The following is a 17,220-nucleotide window of genomic DNA, read 5'->3' on the forward strand; positions in this document are numbered from 1 at the left end:
ACTTGTGTTCCCAGGGTTTTCACCTGCAGAGGGCATACACTGTTCCACTGAGAAAGCCAACACCGAAGATAATTCATCTCATAGGTCCATGAATTAGTCACTTTTATTGAGCTTATTTGAAAGCAATATAAGCCATATTGTTATCTCTGTACTTTTGATTTGAACATTATTCATGTGTCCTGATTTATTGAGACGGTCTAATTTAATTTTTGGATTGAGATGATGACTCTTCTTGTCAGTTCAGTTGCCGCATAGCTGAATCATTGGAAGGACTTAAATCCTCCAAAGCCCAACAGGCATTCATCTTGAAAGAAGGGCGTATAATAAAATCAGACTTAAAATAAACTGTCCTGATACTTGTTTAAATATAAGAACTTCTGAATTTCTCCCTTAAAGCCATGGTGGGAAAGGGTGAGAATGAGCGACAGCTGTCTGAACAGGAGGGTAAACACACTTGTCATGATATATCAGAGAATTGTGGGTTGAGAGTGGTGAGAAGACACCCTGCCTTCTCCCATAATCAGAGGTGGAGACTATGTTTGCAGAAATCACCACTGCAGTTAAATGTTTCTCAGTGAGTCAACACGCAGTGCTCCGAACTTACAGACGTGTACTGTGATTGATTTAGCGTTTTTAACAGGTAGGTGAGGTAAATTTAAAAAGCAAACGAACCCCCGAAACGATCCAGTTTGACTGAAACTATGTTTTTTGTAGTCGGTGAGGAGCAGTCATGTGGAGACATTTATTTGACTTATTTCCAGATTAGCCACTGCATTGTAACCACGGCTTCTCTCCCTGGCTATGTACAAGAGAGTTTCACTTCAGTGCTGCTGCAGATGTGGTGTAGAATAACAGCAGAGAACACAGAGGAAGTGAGGTGATGTGCAGTGAGCTGAGTTTATTTCCCGAGCTTTGAGGTTTCTGATGCCTAGTGTGGAGAAAGTCTGAATGTAGCTCTGCTCAGCAGGTGGTTTTATATGTGAAGGAAACATTGTACAATAATTCAACTCCTTTACAAAATTCCTCCAACCTGATAAAAAAAAAAAAAAAAACACCTGATGAACTCAACTAAAGTCAGCCCAGGTTGTGTAAATCATTGAAAAGCTTTAGTTTTAGACGAAAAGAAGCTTAATTACAAAGTCCAGCATCTAGACGTATGATGGATTCAAGATGACATTTAGAAATGTTGTCTTTATTGAGAATGTAAAGAAAAGCACTGAAACACCCATTTTGCCAACGTTATCAGAAATCAGACAAATCCCTTTTTTTGTTTTTTTTTTTTTACAAAACATTTACATGTAACAGTACCTCACTTTAGAAATGCATAACGCGATTATAAAAGAAACATCCACGGTATTTTGGTGGTGTGTGATTAAACTAGCAGGGCAACCTTACAGTATCTGGTCTGAGTACTGTCTCTGTGGATTCACTGTTTGTTTCTGCATATTAAACCTTCCCTAAAGGACTAAGCACACATCTTCATTGTCATTATCACACCAGATCCCTCACATTCAGGCCAGTAGTCGCTGTTAGAAAACCTAAGTTACATTCATTATCATAGCTCTGTTTTGCTTTCACCCGCTGTTGTTCTGACTCATGACACATAGACCGCACAGCACAGCATCACAAAAGTAAAGTCTGCATATAACAACCGACTAATGCACAGATTAAAGTCACCTAGATGATCAAAAATAGAAGCAGGGTAGTGAAGTACTGGCGCAGGTACATTATGTTTACATCTCTGTCATGAATAGTCCTCCAGACTCATGCAAAAATGTTAAAATCTATAGCACTCTACATTTCCCAGGTACAAGACTTCACACACCTCGTATGTTAACACAGAGTTGATGTGTGTTACCTGACCTTGATAAAGACCTGGTGACAAAAAAAATCCCCTTTTTAGCTGGCAAGAAAACACTTCTGAAACCATTATGTAATATCGAGCATTATTAGATAGGATATTCTTATTATTGAAGTCAGAGCCCTTGCAGAATTGAGGATTTGGCCTTTAAATATTCTTATAATACGTTGAATCTGTTATCAGCGGTATCTGTAATTTCAAATTCTTCTTTTTTTTTTTTTTTACCCCAACTGTTAAGTTTTCAATCGAATAACAGATCAGGAAGGTTTCAAGCTAGTAATCCTATCTTCTCCCAGTACAACTAAACCATATAGTTTATATCTGAAATGGAATGGTAATGATAAGGAGAGCTTAGGTTTGTGTGGTAAGGTTAATTAGAGGAGCAAGGTTACAACTCCATTTCAAGTGATAGATTTTGTATATTAGGAGCTAGACAGTTAACTCTAAATTTGTTGTCATCTACCACTCTGTTCTACAAGTTGCTGCCACTGCCGCTCCCCTCGCCGTCATCTACCAAGACCGAGCGCTTGCGGAGCACGGAGTTCCCCTTCCTGCTGCTTCTGGCCTGCAGTGGCAGCTTGGTCTGGCAAGGGGCCCGGTACTGAGGCAGGCCTGTCTTGGTGGTGTCCAGCTCCTCAGGGTCATCCTGCTGGGCCCTGAGGGCAGCAATCACGTCCTTATCGGATGGACTCAGGGTCAGGCAGCCGCAGGGACGACTGCTGTCCCCCTCCGCTCCAATCTCTCCAGCCTCTCCCACATCCTCTGGGTCATCCTCCACTGTCATGAAAGCATCACCCCACAGGCTCTCACAGAGATCCCTGCCGTGCTGGTACATCTACATGCACACGTAACACACACACACACACACACACACACACACACACGCACGCATGCAGTGAAAGAAGTTCCTTTGGGTTGACACAGTTACAACAGAGGTGCTGTAGTTTCATAAGTAACTTAACACGAGCAGTTATAAGTCGTTTGTCACTAAAACATAACAACTGATGAAATTTGGGAAGGACAGAACTAACGTCATTTTGGATTTTTGCTTCACAAAGTGTAACCTTTTGTTGCTTGTGAACATCTATTGAAATAAGTTATTTTGGCCTTCCAGGGCAGCAGCGGCCTTGAGAACAAACCCCCTTAGCAGCAGCTGCTTTGGTGAGCAGCTTTTGTCTGCCTCCCTCGCACACCTCACCTTGTCTGCGCAAACCTTGAGAGCAAATTAAAAGATTTGACCTTGAAGAACTCACACTCTGATAGCTGAAAGATTTTATCTCTGCACTGCCTTTATGATAGAACGATGATTCTGTCAAGCTTCACAGAATACAGTAGATGGACAGATCCAAACCAAACAGAAAAGGTCACTCGCGGCTCCTTTTGTGTCACCATTTAAAACGAAATTCATCACAGTGCTCCATCTGTATGAAGTTGCACTTTGAAGAAAACTCCAATTACTGCTGACATTAGCTTTATGGTTTCTGGAGCATGAAAAATTACATTCCTCTCTAATAAGACAGATGTGGATTAAAAGGGATATTGCACTACAGTGGAAAAACAAATCACAATTCAACATTTAAGCTGTTTAAGTCTAAATGGTGTAGGCCTACATACTTAGAAATGGCTGAGAAAGCTAATTAATGAAGTTTCAGTGACGCACTGTGCTTTTTGTGTGTCAAAGCTCCCATTCTCTCCAGTGACCGCCTCATAACCAGTCATTAAGATGTGCTGCCAAGTCACCATCTCGTGCTATAGCTCATTTTGTCCCCCGCCGAACTTCCACTTCATCTCCCCGCTGCATTTTTCTCCTCTCCTGTGTATTGCTGCACTTGCTGTTTGTACATCTCACTTATTCTCTTAACGCACCCCCACCCCAACGTCTGCCTCCTTTTATCCTCCTGTCTGTTGGGGGATTAAGACTGAGTCACACAGGGTGCACGGTGAAGACAAAGCTGTAATATATTTACTGTGCTCAAAGGACAAAAAGGATGACTGCTATTCCCCTTCACTACATGTGCTCTTCGTCTGACGCTCAGGTCTTGTCTCTGAGACCCCATAAAACACACACGCACACACACACATACACACAAACAGCCACCCTAATTTGAACAAACATTTCTTTCCTTCCCCGGGCGTACATGGTTTGCTGCCAGAGTTAATTCAGTACAAGCACAAGTGGCTTTAGACAACATGGTGTGATCGAATAAGTGAGATACAGAAATTTCCCGGGGCAGTATCCTGTCCTTCCTGTCCTTATCTCATTCACTTCTGCCCTCCTCTGTCCAAATGACAGGACATTGCATCTGGTGTGAAAAAGGAGGCAGGGAAGAAAAAGGAAAGATTTGTTCGTTCTCAAAGCAGGTGCAACGATTCTTTCCAATCAAGATCATTCATTCTCTCAACTTCTACCGCTTTTCCGTTCCGCTGCGAGGAGGACAGAGACAGAGACCAACAACCACTCACACTCAGACCTACGGACAATTTAGAGTCACCAACAAATCCAAACATGCGTGTCTGTGGATGCTGGGAGGAAACCCATGCAGGCACGGGGAGAACATGCAAACTCCACACAGAAACGGGAACCAAACCTGTGACCTTCTTGTTGTGGGGCAACAGTTCTAACCACTACGCAGTCGTGCTGGGCAGTTTGGTCATTAAACTGGTTAATTAGCGTTGGAAGAAATAAGAAATCCTTAATATGATTTAAAATATTATCTCATAATATTATACAGATTTAACACGATGAACAAGTGAACAATAATGCTTCAGATTTAGGAGCAAAAATGAGAAATTACTTATCATTTTATATAAAGGGCCTGAAATAGTAGTGTCTGCACAGGGAAAAATGTATTAGTATGAGGGTAAAAGATGAGATTTGGGAATAAAGCAGTGACAATTTTGTGATATTTCAATGGGTATAAACATTGTTACAATTAATATGTTGCACATAATTATTGCTGTGGGAAAATACATTGGGCTATGCCTCAGTTTCTGCAGTCAGAGAGGCTCTGCATGTTTTTGAAATGATGGTTAAACACAAGGGGACAGTCATGTACTTTTTGGATCTAATGTCATATGGTCTAACAATCAAAACTGATGACACACGAGAACAAAGATATGCCTTGTCGCATTCAGTCATATCTGACACTTCCTTTATAAACTTTGCTCTGGAAAACGTACTGTATAAATAATGCTCTGGCTATTCATTAATTGAAAATGAATGAAAATCAAATGACCTTTTTTTTTTTCTTTTTCATTTTTTACCACCTTTTTACTTAAAAGCATGCATGAGGATTTTCAGCCAAGGTAATGACCTTTATGTTGAAGTAGAAGTGGTGCACTTTGGCTGGGACAAAGCAATAAAAATGTACAGGCAGAGAATTCAATAATGTGAATCCAAGGGACATGCAGGCTGTGAAATAAAGACGCTTGTTTGCCATATCTCAAAGTAGCCACACTTTACTTACAGGGTATGTAAAATCAAAAGGTCTCTGCTTCACCCTCTTTTCAAAGCAAGAATTGTGAATGTAGCCCACAGTATCAGTACAGCATAGAAATTCAACATAGTATTCTGAAAGCCTGCCGGTCCCTTTAGCTCTAATTTATTCATTGAATTCTGGGAAAGAAAAATTACTTACAGTGTAAATTACAGTTAATAAACTAAAAGCTACTTTGCACATTTTTTTTTTTTAACTATGCCCCTCATATTTCATTGCAGAACCTGTATGTACAACATATTTGCACTGTTATCACAATGTTTTATTCAAAGCAATGGGGGTTGAATAACCTGATCTGACCATTTCCCCCTTCCTCTGACCACAGATGCCCTCCTGCACAGACATGGCTATTCTTTGCAGATGCAGCCTCATTCCAACGAAACCAGGAGCAGAAAGAGTGTCGAATGCTGAGATAAATCAGACCTTGGCTGGCAAATAACGTTACCAATGAGTATAAAGAGAGAGTGAGACAGAGCGCCAGAGGGATTTTAGCATGCAGTAGATGTGTGTGCGTGTTTATTGGTGCCTTTAAATGTATTAGCCTGTTTCTATGCAAATCAATATCTACTGCAGTCAGCGTTTACAAATCCTGTCTGCATCATTGTGTAGTTATTCCACACCGACACACACACACACAAAACCACACGTACCCCTACACCTTTTTTCTTCTTATCAGTTGGACTTTTTGGGAGCTGGCAGAAACACGACTAAGGATCTTAAAAAAGGCTGCATAAGGATTTTTTTTAATATATATATTATTGTGAAACTAAACATTTCAATGTTAAGGACTTGAATTTTTAAATTCATAGTAGCAAGTGGACTGAATGCAGTTCCAGAGATAAATAAATATGTCTGTATGTGTGTGGTTTTTGTTTTCCCGTGCAGCCCGTCTCAGCCCTGAGGTTGACTTTGGTGCTGTAAAATCTCTCATCTCTGCTGACTGAAAAGAAAACAAAATGAAGCTTTATTGCTGTGACCTCCAAAAACATAGTGAGAGGCAGGCACTCGCTTGCCATCCTCTTTTGGAGAGGCGATTTGTTGAATATGCTGTGACTCATTTCTTTGTGTGCAGGAGCTATTTAAAACGCACTGTTAGGGAGCTACTTTAATTTATTGGAGGCTATTTCATACCATTTGTGGTATCATACAAAATATGGCACATGCACACGCACAGATATTGTCTCTTTTCATTTTCTCTCTTCCAACAAATTTGTCATTTCTTAGAAACACCTAATATCCACCAGACTGCCTTAATAGGTCTGGTGTCTGGGTGTGTGTGTTCACCTTTTGGTGTCTATCTCTATCTCTCTTTTACTAGGTGTGTGCATGTGTTAAGGAGAGACAGCGAGAGACAGAGAAGACAGAGAGGGATAATTTGTCGCAAGAAAAAGAGGAAAGGCGATCAGACAGACAGACAGACACCTATAGAAACAGACAGGTAGACAGACAAGTAGACAGACAGAGAGATGAAGTGTCACATTGTGTGACGGTTTGCTGTTGGCCTCAGCTGCACATCAGCCCCTCGGTCATTGTGTCTCTTTTTAAATCACCCAGCTGGCCCCTGCCCACTGAAGCAGGACCAAACCTTTTCATGCTTCAGCCCCTGCACCGTTAACCCTTCACTAACCGCCCATTTCCCTGAACACCGGCAGTCACCGCGACACAGGCTGACCTCCTGTCTTGCGTACGTGGCTCAAATGACGAGCTCTGAGGCCGGTCAATGGGATTCAAACCACTCAGACCTTCTCTGTGAGGACACAAAATCCTAGCTAAGGTGTGACTGTAGACTGTTCACATGACACACCTCTTTCGCACTTTTGCAAGTGCTAAGAATTTAAAGTTAATGGTTTAACAATACATCCCTTTCCCATTATAATGTAATTTCACATTTCACTTCTCAGGAGAAAGCAGCTAAACAAACAAATTTACGTAAACTTATTGGAGAAAAAAAAAAAAAAACAACAACAAAAAAACTCAAAATCCCAGATTACGTCAAATCTGACTTTAGCCTACCTGCTGGTACTGGACACAGGCTCCAGCACAGTTCTGTCCCCGGGGGTCTCTGGCCCAATTACGAGCACATGTCAGGTCCATCCTGCAAGCGTCAAACCTGAAGAAAAGTGATACAACATAAATATAATAAATAAATATGACCAGTCAGCAGCTGGTTAGTTTAGCATTAAGACAAATGCAAACATCTTATTTAGTTCCTTATTATTCACTTGTTTGTTTTGTTTAATCCGTACAAAAACAGACAATTATATTGGGCTATCTACTGCAATATTTCTATTTTTTGGCTGAATCAAAGAATCAACTTTTACAATTTTTCTTTTGACAGGTGAGATAATACAATGCATTGGTGAGTGAGTTTCATAATAGCTGGTCGGCTGATTTTGTTGTCTTGCTGTGTCCCCCTGGCTTCTGTTTGCGAAGCTGATTGGTAACTAGCAGGATTCACCCAATAGAGCTAAAAATAATATCTCCCAAAATGTGGAACTAAGCATGAAAACATGACTCTTACATGTAGGAATATTTCTTAATATTTGGTTTCAGGACATTAACTGCTGATACGAACATTTTGTCTCAGAATTGTGAAGATGACTACGTCAGAGTGTCCATGAAAGTCACACAGCAGGCCGACTGCATTCTCTTCCATCGTTTTAACAAAAAGGGACAGAAATGAGTAGTTCCTAAATGGTGGGGATCCCCTGGGACAGGAATACTCTTTCACATATTTGCGGCCTTCCTTATAAGAACAGACTTAGCTGTTTATTGGGCATTCCATCTCAGTATGAATAGCATATGCTGTTGCTACAAAGGCTGGTAATTGCTCGCTTGACAGCCTCACAGGTGAAGGGGGAAATCTACCAATTTTGATTCAGGCTGGCTCGGCTGTGTGTTTGGCAGTCTCACCAATCACGACAGAAGCTGTGGCAGAGCGGCACGGCCTGGATGTATGAGCCGCGATGAGGATGAGGCCACCGCGCAGCATCAGGGGAACAGCGGTAAAAGCATGACACACGCTTCAGGAAACCCTCACACCTAAGGAGGGAGAAGAAGTTAGCCTTGCCATGATGTTCACTGACATTTCTATTCAAACCTCTATTGACCACGGGAGGCCTGACTCTTCATGGTCAACAAGGCTGATCATAAAAGTAATAATGATGCTATTCCATATGTCTTATTGATTTTAATGTGTCTAACATAGCTTGTGTTGATTCATTGTCTTTTTTTGTAGTATGTTTTGCATTTTGTTGATGTCATATTTCTTTTTCTCTTTTTGTCTCTTTTTAACTTCCACCTTTCCGATAATTCACTGCCAAGGTGCCTTTACCAAATGCACAGCGTCCTTTAATTAGTGAATAATGGTGTCTTCATTGGACCCACTGACCCACTGAGCGTTTTGTACTGTTCATTCCACAAATTTACTGAAGATAACGTTCAATGTTGGACTTGAATATTTCATTTAATACTTCTTCATTAAATCATTTTATTAAAGCCAGTGTAATTTATTATCATAAATAAAATAACTGAGACAAAAGGTCACTACAATTAAGCTACTTAAAGCAGCAACACCTAATTTTATGGACACTAGGGGGCAGCAACAAAAGAACTGTGACAATAATGAATTATAGCCAAATACCTCAATAATTATTTATCAAATTTGTAAATTTCCTCTCCATTTGACCTCACAATACCCTAATTCTAGCTCTGTTTTGGGTCACCACCAGCTTGCTAAGTATGTGGAGCTAAAAGCTCTATTGTGGTCATCGCCTGGGCTTTCAGGGCTTCTTTGGTGAAATTGCTGCAGTAAAAATGTGAGAATGAAACACCAGTGAGAATGAAATGAAACAATAAAGCTGTGCAAGTCAAATAAATAAATAAATAAATAAATAAATAAATCAGGCAATTAAAGGGCTCCGGGGGAGCAGCAGAGTCAATGTGTAATATACATGTCCAACATGCTGAACTGTTTGCATACACATGCTGCATACACAGTTACATATTATGTAACCGTGTATGCTAATGTATTATATATATATATTTAATTTATACTTTCCAAAATACAAATGAACTGCTCATTACACAAAGACTAGCAGAGGTTGAACCATATTGTAATATAGACAAATATTATATTCAGGATGCATGCTAATATAAATACACATCCATCTACACAGCAGGCGCCAAAGGTTGAAGACCACCTTTACAGAATGTTGAGATTTGATGTTTAATATTAATGATAAATAAATTATTTTTAGATAGACAAATGAAATGGGGTATTTTAACATGGTTTAATTGTTGCATGGTTGGAGGTTGTACCATATAAGGGCCACTTGATATATTTATATGTGTAAATTTCACAATGGGCAACTTATATTTTCTTACATCCATGAATCTTCAAACAGTAGGTGACATATGGCAGCATCACACATATATGTGATATGTATGATTTCTACATAAAAGATTGTAAAATGTAATCAACTTTTGATAAAAAAAAAAAAAAAAACTACAAATAAATATGATTGCTGTGATAAAGTGAAATTTAAAGATTCTGGATTATGAAGACATCTACTGTCTCAGACATCTACTTACTCAGAGCTCAGAGACCCACATTTGTCCCACGGTTCATTCTTATTAGTCGCAGAGGGAACATGGGAGATGTCCTGGATGTCTTCTTCTGTGCAACAGCTATCTGTCGGGACAGGAGACGGGTTGAGGCAGCTGTCAGCCAGGAAATCTAATCTAATCTGATATAGTTGTCGTTCCACCACAGCGATGAGCAGCAGCCACTCACTGTCAGCGTACAGCGCGCAGTCCCTCAGGTGCGGCTCCGGACTGGGCACGGCCTTGTGCTTGCCGTCTTGAAGACACATCCCCTCCGAGCGGGCTCCGCCAATCAGGACAGCCGCCATACAGGCGCAAACCAATAGCAGAGGGCGAAAGGTGACACCCATCTCTACAGCCAGAAGCAGGTCTGAGAAAGAGTTCAGCACGTTGGACAGCGGCAGGCACAACACAACCAGAAAAGATTGCGGACAAGGTAACACACAATGCAAAATGATAATGTACCTTTAATCAGTTTAAAAAGGCCACACAGATGAAGGGCCTCAAAAACATGTTACTATATGGACCAAATTATTCCTCTTGTACCTTAAGCCACAGTCAAAGTTGCCTCCTGGTTGTAATCGTTGGAGCACACAGTGAGTTAGAGTGCGGCTCGGCTCTGCGTGTGGTGACCTAGTAGACAGGGTGAGCCTAATTAGGTGGGACTGAGACACCGGGCTCACATGGATCACATGCGTCCTTGTTTAATCTGACAGGCGGCTGGCCGATGTGTGGCCGACATAACACGAATTAAACCAATCTGTTGGACATGACCGCATGGCCCCGAGCAGGTCAGACATCTAATGGTCGGATACAATTAAACAGCAAACAGACAGGCGTCAGTAAGAGGACGCCAAGCAGGTGAAACTTTATTCTCGGCCCAGGTTTTCATCACACCTGTAGTCGATTAACAGCGCCATCAAATATTTATGCAGGTTCTCAGCCATTTCGATACACAAACTAATTTTATTTTTGAAATATATATTAAACGCACACACACAGACACACACACATGTGATCGCAGACGATATTTCACAACATATCCAAAGCATGAAATCAACTTCAAGAGGTAAAAATCACAGTTAATCTAATTCAAATCGAAATAAACTCCCCAAAGTCTCCAGCTTTTCCTTTAGAGCCCGTCGTGGCTCATCAGTGACTTTACGGTGACCTTACGGTACTTCACGGTTATCTTTATTGCACAGTAACACCAATGTGGTGTCTTCACATAAACCCGTAAGTGTGCTCTGATAACGATGCCACCTCCTGAAGACGCCCTGCAGACTGAGCTGGAGCGTCCTCTCTCTGTCAGGGCGGCTGAGCGCTTACCTGCCGTCGGGTGAGAGGTGCTCCGTCCTGTGTGTGTCTGCTGGTCAGTGTTTCCTCCTCGGTGAGCTGCTGTGGATCCAGCGGCTGTGCTCGGTGCTCTGGTCTCCTCCTCCTCTCTCTCTCTCTCCTCTCTCTCTCCCCTCTCTCTCCTCTCTCTCTCCCCTCCCTCTCTCTCTCCCCTCCCTCTCCCCTCTCTCCTCTCTCTCTCCTCTCTCCTCTCTCTCTCCCCTCTCTCTCCTCTCTCTCTCCCCTCTCTCTCCTCTCTCTCTCCCCTCTCCTCTCTCTCTCCCCTCTCTCTCTCCCCTCTCTCCCCTCTCTCTTCCCTCTCTCTCCTCTCTCTCTCCTCTCTCTCTCCCCTCTCTCTCCCCTCTCTCTCCTCTCTCTCTCCTCTCTCTCTCCCCTCTCTCTCCCCTCTCTCTCCTCTCTCTCTCCCCTCTCTCCCTGTGCTGGCTGTGATCTATGCTGCCCGGGGGCCGCTGCTCGCCACTTTGTTACCGGTTTATATGAAGGACATTTCAGTCCTTTCCACCGGGCAGCTCACCCCTCCCCTCTGCCCCATGCTGGGAAGTCCTCCCTTTCTCGCTCTTTCTTTTGCACGCACACACACGCGCGCACGCAGCAAAGACCGGACTCCCTCCTCGTTAATCTCCCAATGAGACTTTGACCAAATCCTCCTTGTTGACAGCCTTCCTTCGACCCTTCCAAGTAATGTTGTTGGTGGAAACAGTGAAGAAACTGTCAAGCTGATTTAAAGGGAAACTCTCATCTCATCAGGGCTGTGTTGCCCTTGGTTTGGAGGGGGATCATTCACAGGTGGTGCTGAGTCACACCTGTCCTCCCCCAACACACACACACACACACACACACACCCACTGAAGTCAGGGTTTTTTCCAGATGACAGGGTTAGAAGGGGGTATAGCTGAGATTTAATACTACATGATATGCTGAGGACAGGGAACAGACACCTCTGTGGAACAAAACACCACAAACTCACCGTCGGGCCGCTGCGTCAGTATTTTTTATTTATTTTTTATTTTTTTGGATGCAGCTTCTTCTTCAATTTGCCACCTGTGTCAACAGATGCATGTGGGTCATCGGTTTGCAGAGTAAGAGCTATAATCTTGCCTGCAAAGCCACCAAAGACGTGCAATCCCTAAAAATGATATTAATTCTTCCCATTTGGTGGTAAATATTTGAAACACCAATTTTTTTGTGACAGTTGTGTAGTGCATGATGTCATTTGGGTCATATGGGCACATGAGTGTGGCCAGCCAGTGTGTTTTTCCACCGTGTGTATTATTACTCATGGCTTTTAATCTCACCTCCCCTTGGACCTGCTTTACCAAACTAATCCCTGGCTGGGTGCATCTCTCTCTCTCTCTCTCTCTCTCTGCCCAAGTGCTCTCCCAAGGCATTTGGCCACAGAGGAGCAGATGGAGAGTGTCTTGTGGCCTAGATACGTCCAGCTAAAACCAAGACTGTGAAATTGGTGACATGCCTTAGACATGATTGGTTCTGGCAACAAAACTGTGCAGGGAGAGGAAGGGACCAGACAGATTGGCCATCAAACAAACACGCAGATTGAGTGCAGATGAAATGGTCTCAGTGGAGAAGCAACTCTAATTCATACTGTATGAGCTGAAGAAGGAAATGGGGGCTCGCTCAGGCCCGGTTGTCCACCAGACTGTTTCATAACACCCGAGGGTCGTCCCCACAGAACACTTTATTTCTGGGGGTGAGAGCAGAGGAGCGAGGGGCAGACAAACAGCTCTCCATCTGGTAATTAGAGGAGGAATAACGATATCCTTTGTGCAAGAGCTATTCAGGGAACTGAGAGAGGGAGGACAAAGCAGGCCATCACTGCTCTCTGTGTACCCTTTTTATCATTCTCATTTAACAGGGTTGGGTCACTGCCTGCATTTGGGCCTTAGGCTGACCCTCAGCTGGCAAACAGTGCCACCTATCCTTGTCGACTCATTAAGTGACAAGCATTCATTTCCGCCATTTAGAGTTTCTTTGATTTGTGCCACTGACCTATTTCTACAGGAGAGCAGACACTTTAACCAGCTTTTGCAACTACCCAAATGTTGGAAATAAAAGGCGAAATGTTGGAGAAGCGGATTGAAAAATCTTTTCAGCATTAATACAAGATGTGCTGGGTAGCGTACTTCTGGCTCTGCTGTCAGGGGTTTTAGAGGGAGGGGGTGCTCGGATAATCATACAGGATTTTAAATTTCAGTAATGCTTATCTGATCAACACTGAGCTTTTAAATAACTGGTAAGCTTGGCCCTCGAGTAGCCACTAGAAGAGACTGTAAGGTGCCTCATAGGTGCAATAAAAAGACTGTCCTGCATATCCCACCTTCAAGCCACATCTCAAACATTACCTTAAGTCAAACCAGAGCAGTAATCACTTTTTATTTAGTCAGCTGAAAACTCTTTTTATTTCTGTATTGTCTTTTGATCAATTTATTTTTATATTTACAGTTGTGCACTTGTGATGTTCTCTGTTTGATATTACCTGCCTGGGGAGCACAGGAATAAATTTACATTTTTGCTATAATCCAGCATGTTTACATTGTGCATTCTGCACTGATATTCACGTATTGTCCCTGACAAACAACAAACTGAAAAAAACCATCAACCCGAAAAAAGGGTAGTGAGCAAACTGAGAATGAGATGATTAACTAAGAGAAATGCATAAACTAGATGAAGTATTAAAAGGATGACATTTCCCACTTCTGTCACACAGTCTTAAAATGCAAAACAGCCTAAATACTGATGGTAAAACCGAATATACTGCACATATCCACATTTAAATTAAAGTGTTTAATGATACTTAGTGTATAATTACAGTATAATAATAATAGGAGGACTGACAGTATCTTTGGTACTTCAGCTTTAACTGGGCTGTTGGAGAATGTGAGACAAAAAGGCAGTTAATCCATGATGTGTTTATGCAGTATCTCCGATTATACATGGAAACATCAGAAACTCCTTCTTCTCGTTTGGGAAAGGATGCTGCCCTTTTTTCTCACTTGGGCATAGTTTATATTTGTTAATAACATTTAATGGTTAAATGAAACACTCCTGTGAGTGTAGGGGTTTCTCTAAGAAAGGTCAAAATCAGTGACCTTTCAGTTGACAGAAATGTCACTGGTCAAATACCAAATTGTTGAGGTTGCTGATTGAGGTTTTTGGCTTGGAAGAAATGTTTCAAATGTCACTAAGAGTCTGAGTTTCTCAGTTGGATAAATAGGAACAAAATGACTCAGTGTTATGCCTTTTCTATTAAAACATCTTTCATAATATGAGCTAGGCCAAAGGCCAAAGTCATTAGCATGTCAAACATGTCAGGATCAGACCAATCATTCCATTTGAATCTTTATTTTGCACCTTCTAAATCTGCTATGACCGACAATGGTGCACGGTTAATTATCTCACAACAAAAAGATGCAAATCAGAAGAAAGATTTCATTACAGTTTGGAACATGCTTCCTCATTTTCAGCAAAGTCAGGTCACAGGCATTCAAGCAATTGTGTAAAAAAAGAAAAAAAAAAGAGGAAGATACATCTCCATTCCACTCTTACACAGTCAAACATGCATTTACTGAAACTTAAAAGGCAAATGTATGACAAAGTCAAAAGCAAGAATGAAATACATGCACAAATATTCAAAACAAATATTTCAGAAAAAAAATCATACTCTGTCTACTGTTTTAAAGGGTTGTGTTAATAATGCCAGTGTCCTGCTTCATTAGGCTGCTGTAAAGCTTCCAGACACATCCAATCTTCAGTGAGACTGTGATTTATTGTTGAACATCACTTCAGTGGCGAGGTAGTCCCAGTTCTCCACCATGTGGTCACGTGGCAGCACTACATGCAGAGTAGTCACATCAATTCGTCGTTGTTCAGTGACAGCAAAGACTCCCATTTAATATAGAACGAGTGCTTTGAAGCCGGATTAGACTGTCTTTATGATAAAAAATCAGTCTCGTCTTGACTGACGGTAATTTGGAGTTTGTTTCCATTGAGTCGAGCTCAGCTGAAGGTCCAGATTTGAAAGGTGAAGCCTTTCTGGCTGTTCTTTCTGTTGTTCATACCATTGTTAGACAGGAGTGGCTCAGCCCAGATCTTTCTTCAGTCACAGGTGCTAGTTGCCATTTGGTCTTAATCTCCGCTCCTGAATGTTTTTGCCCATGTTCATGGTAAGGGTTGTAACAGCATAAGTGGACAAGATCATGATGGTGGTCCCCACAAACTGTGACGAGGCCCCCCGCCTGGCCACAAACTTCCACCCTCTCCTCTGTGAGTTGGCATCTGCTGCCTCCATTGTCTGAGCGATGGGCTCCATATCTTCAGCTCCTTTATGTCCTGGAGTTGCTGGTGGATTCAAATGTCAGTGTTTGTGTCTTCCTCTCAGGATGGACTGTGTCGTTCTTGCTGAAGCTCAGAACAGATGCTCACCTTTTCCCAAACGTGGTCCCTTATCTAGTCGGCCTCATTTGCATACGTCAAATCCTCAGACTCAGCTGGGTGCCAGAGTGCGTCACCACCTGCGGGAGACTGGCAGAATGAACAAGGTCTCCTGTCTGTGGCGCACACAGTCCAGATAGGCCTTAATAATAGAACAAAGATAAGTAAGTCAATCAGTCTTATCTTACTGTATTTCAGGACCAAGGTCAGCACAAACAGACTAAGATTGTACATGACACATGAACGAAACTCTGAATCTTACACAATCCCACCGCCTTTCAACCTGCAGCCAGGCAAAATGTGGTTCACTTCACTTCACCCCTTTCTGGTTTCATAGCTCATGCCTCAGCTCTGGACACTCCGCATCTATGCTGCCACAGAGCCTGAAGTCATTCTATCATCATGGTGCATAAAGAAATAATGAAAATTTATTTGTGACAAAAAACAAACATTTGAATGCATTTTATGCAGAGCTAATTCCATCCTAACCACCTCACACTCATGTTGCTGCTGTTGAAACACATATCAGATGTTGGCAGACACAGTTCAGAATGACTGCAGGATGCAGTCAGCGGTTTGTCAAGGAGAGAAATCTTTCACTTGAAATTATTTCCATAAACAGCGCTGCATCTTCTAGTCAGGTTTGTATTATTATTTTTTAAGTCATCGCTCACTGCTATTACTGATGTTGGTAATATTCAAATCGCTCTGAATACAAGGGTCCATCACCCAACACATCGGCTGTATGGTGGCAGTAAAACATGGAGTAGTGTCATATGCTATATTGTATGATGATGCATGTTTTCAATTTCATTTTGGCCTGTAGTTGTTTTATTAAAGATCTTTGATTAATGCATATTGTTTTTAGCTGAGGTTTACACGTTATTTGTGTGGATGAAAAAAGAGTGTGTGACTAAAATATAAAAAATAATTTGGTAAGTTGAGCAAAGCACAACTAACATTTATGTCAGTGACGATCGTTTTGAAGTGAAAATCAGTTTCTGATTTCGCAGCTGCGTCTTTGTTTTTGCTTTTTTTTTTTTTTTTTATTCCGTTCGTATCCATATTATTGCTTTCTGGTGTAGGCTGTTGTTTACGTAACCAATTTCTCTTCCACACACAAGAAGGAAATCAATCACTGGAAAAATATTGAGGCAGAATCCCTGAGTCATGATCAGACAGTATTTTGAATTTAAGGAGAGGATAAAGAAACAAGAAGAGAACAAACAAACAAGAGATGAATCTTAATGCTTGAGCTGTGTGAGTGCACCTTTGGGAAGATGTATCACATGGCAGACGCCAGACAGATTCATGTTTGTATTACGAGCGGCGGCTCAACAGCTGTAGATGGATGGCTGAAGAAAGTCCAGGCAAACAGTTGTGTTTGTCCCATAACTCTACTTCTGAAATGACACACAGCTCAATAGAGAAGGCGAACTTTGCTATGCAACA

General features: G+C 41.8%; 1 protein-coding gene across 2 annotated transcripts; it reads right to left on the bottom strand.

Annotated features, from left to right (window-relative positions):
• Positions 1 to 1,178: 1,178 nt before the first annotated feature.
• Positions 1,179 to 11,371, bottom strand: rtbdn (retbindin). Of its 2 annotated transcripts, XM_029509069.1 has the most exons (7): positions 11,293 to 11,364; positions 10,510 to 10,596; positions 10,154 to 10,333; positions 9,952 to 10,051; positions 8,272 to 8,400; positions 7,372 to 7,468; positions 1,179 to 2,696 (listed from the first exon to the last, which is right to left on the bottom strand). In XM_029509069.1, exons 3-7 carry the CDS (start codon positions 10,311 to 10,313, stop codon positions 2,334 to 2,336), a joined length of 849 nt encoding a protein of 282 aa, XP_029364929.1. In that variant the 5' UTR covers positions 10,314 to 10,333; positions 10,510 to 10,596; positions 11,293 to 11,364; the 3' UTR covers positions 1,179 to 2,333. The 2 variants fall into 2 exon arrangements, with proteins under 2 accessions (XP_029364929.1, XP_029364930.1); XM_029509070.1 differs by lacking the exon at positions 10,510 to 10,596 and having other exon boundaries at positions 11,293 to 11,371.
• Between the last annotated feature and the right edge of the window lie 5,849 nt (positions 11,372 to 17,220).

Source organism: Echeneis naucrates, chromosome 8 (assembly GCF_900963305.1).
Source record: "Echeneis naucrates chromosome 8, fEcheNa1.1, whole genome shotgun sequence".
Lineage (NCBI taxonomy): Eukaryota > Metazoa > Chordata > Actinopteri > Carangiformes > Echeneidae > Echeneis > Echeneis naucrates.

Excerpts from the sequence above, each read along its gene's own strand:
- rtbdn (XM_029509070.1), bottom strand. The coding sequence starts at position 10,313 with ATGGGTGTCACCTTTCGCCCTCTGCTATTGGTTTGCGCCTGTATGGCG. Across the intron at positions 10,052-10,153 it reads CTGCGCGCTGTACGCTGACA|ATAGCTGTTGCACAGAAGAA; the intron begins GTGAGTGGCTGC and ends CTGTCCCGACAG. Across the intron at positions 8,401-9,951 it reads TGTGGGTCTCTGAGCTCTGA|GTGTGAGGGTTTCCTGAAGC; the intron begins GTAAGTAGATGT and ends CTCCCTCCTTAG.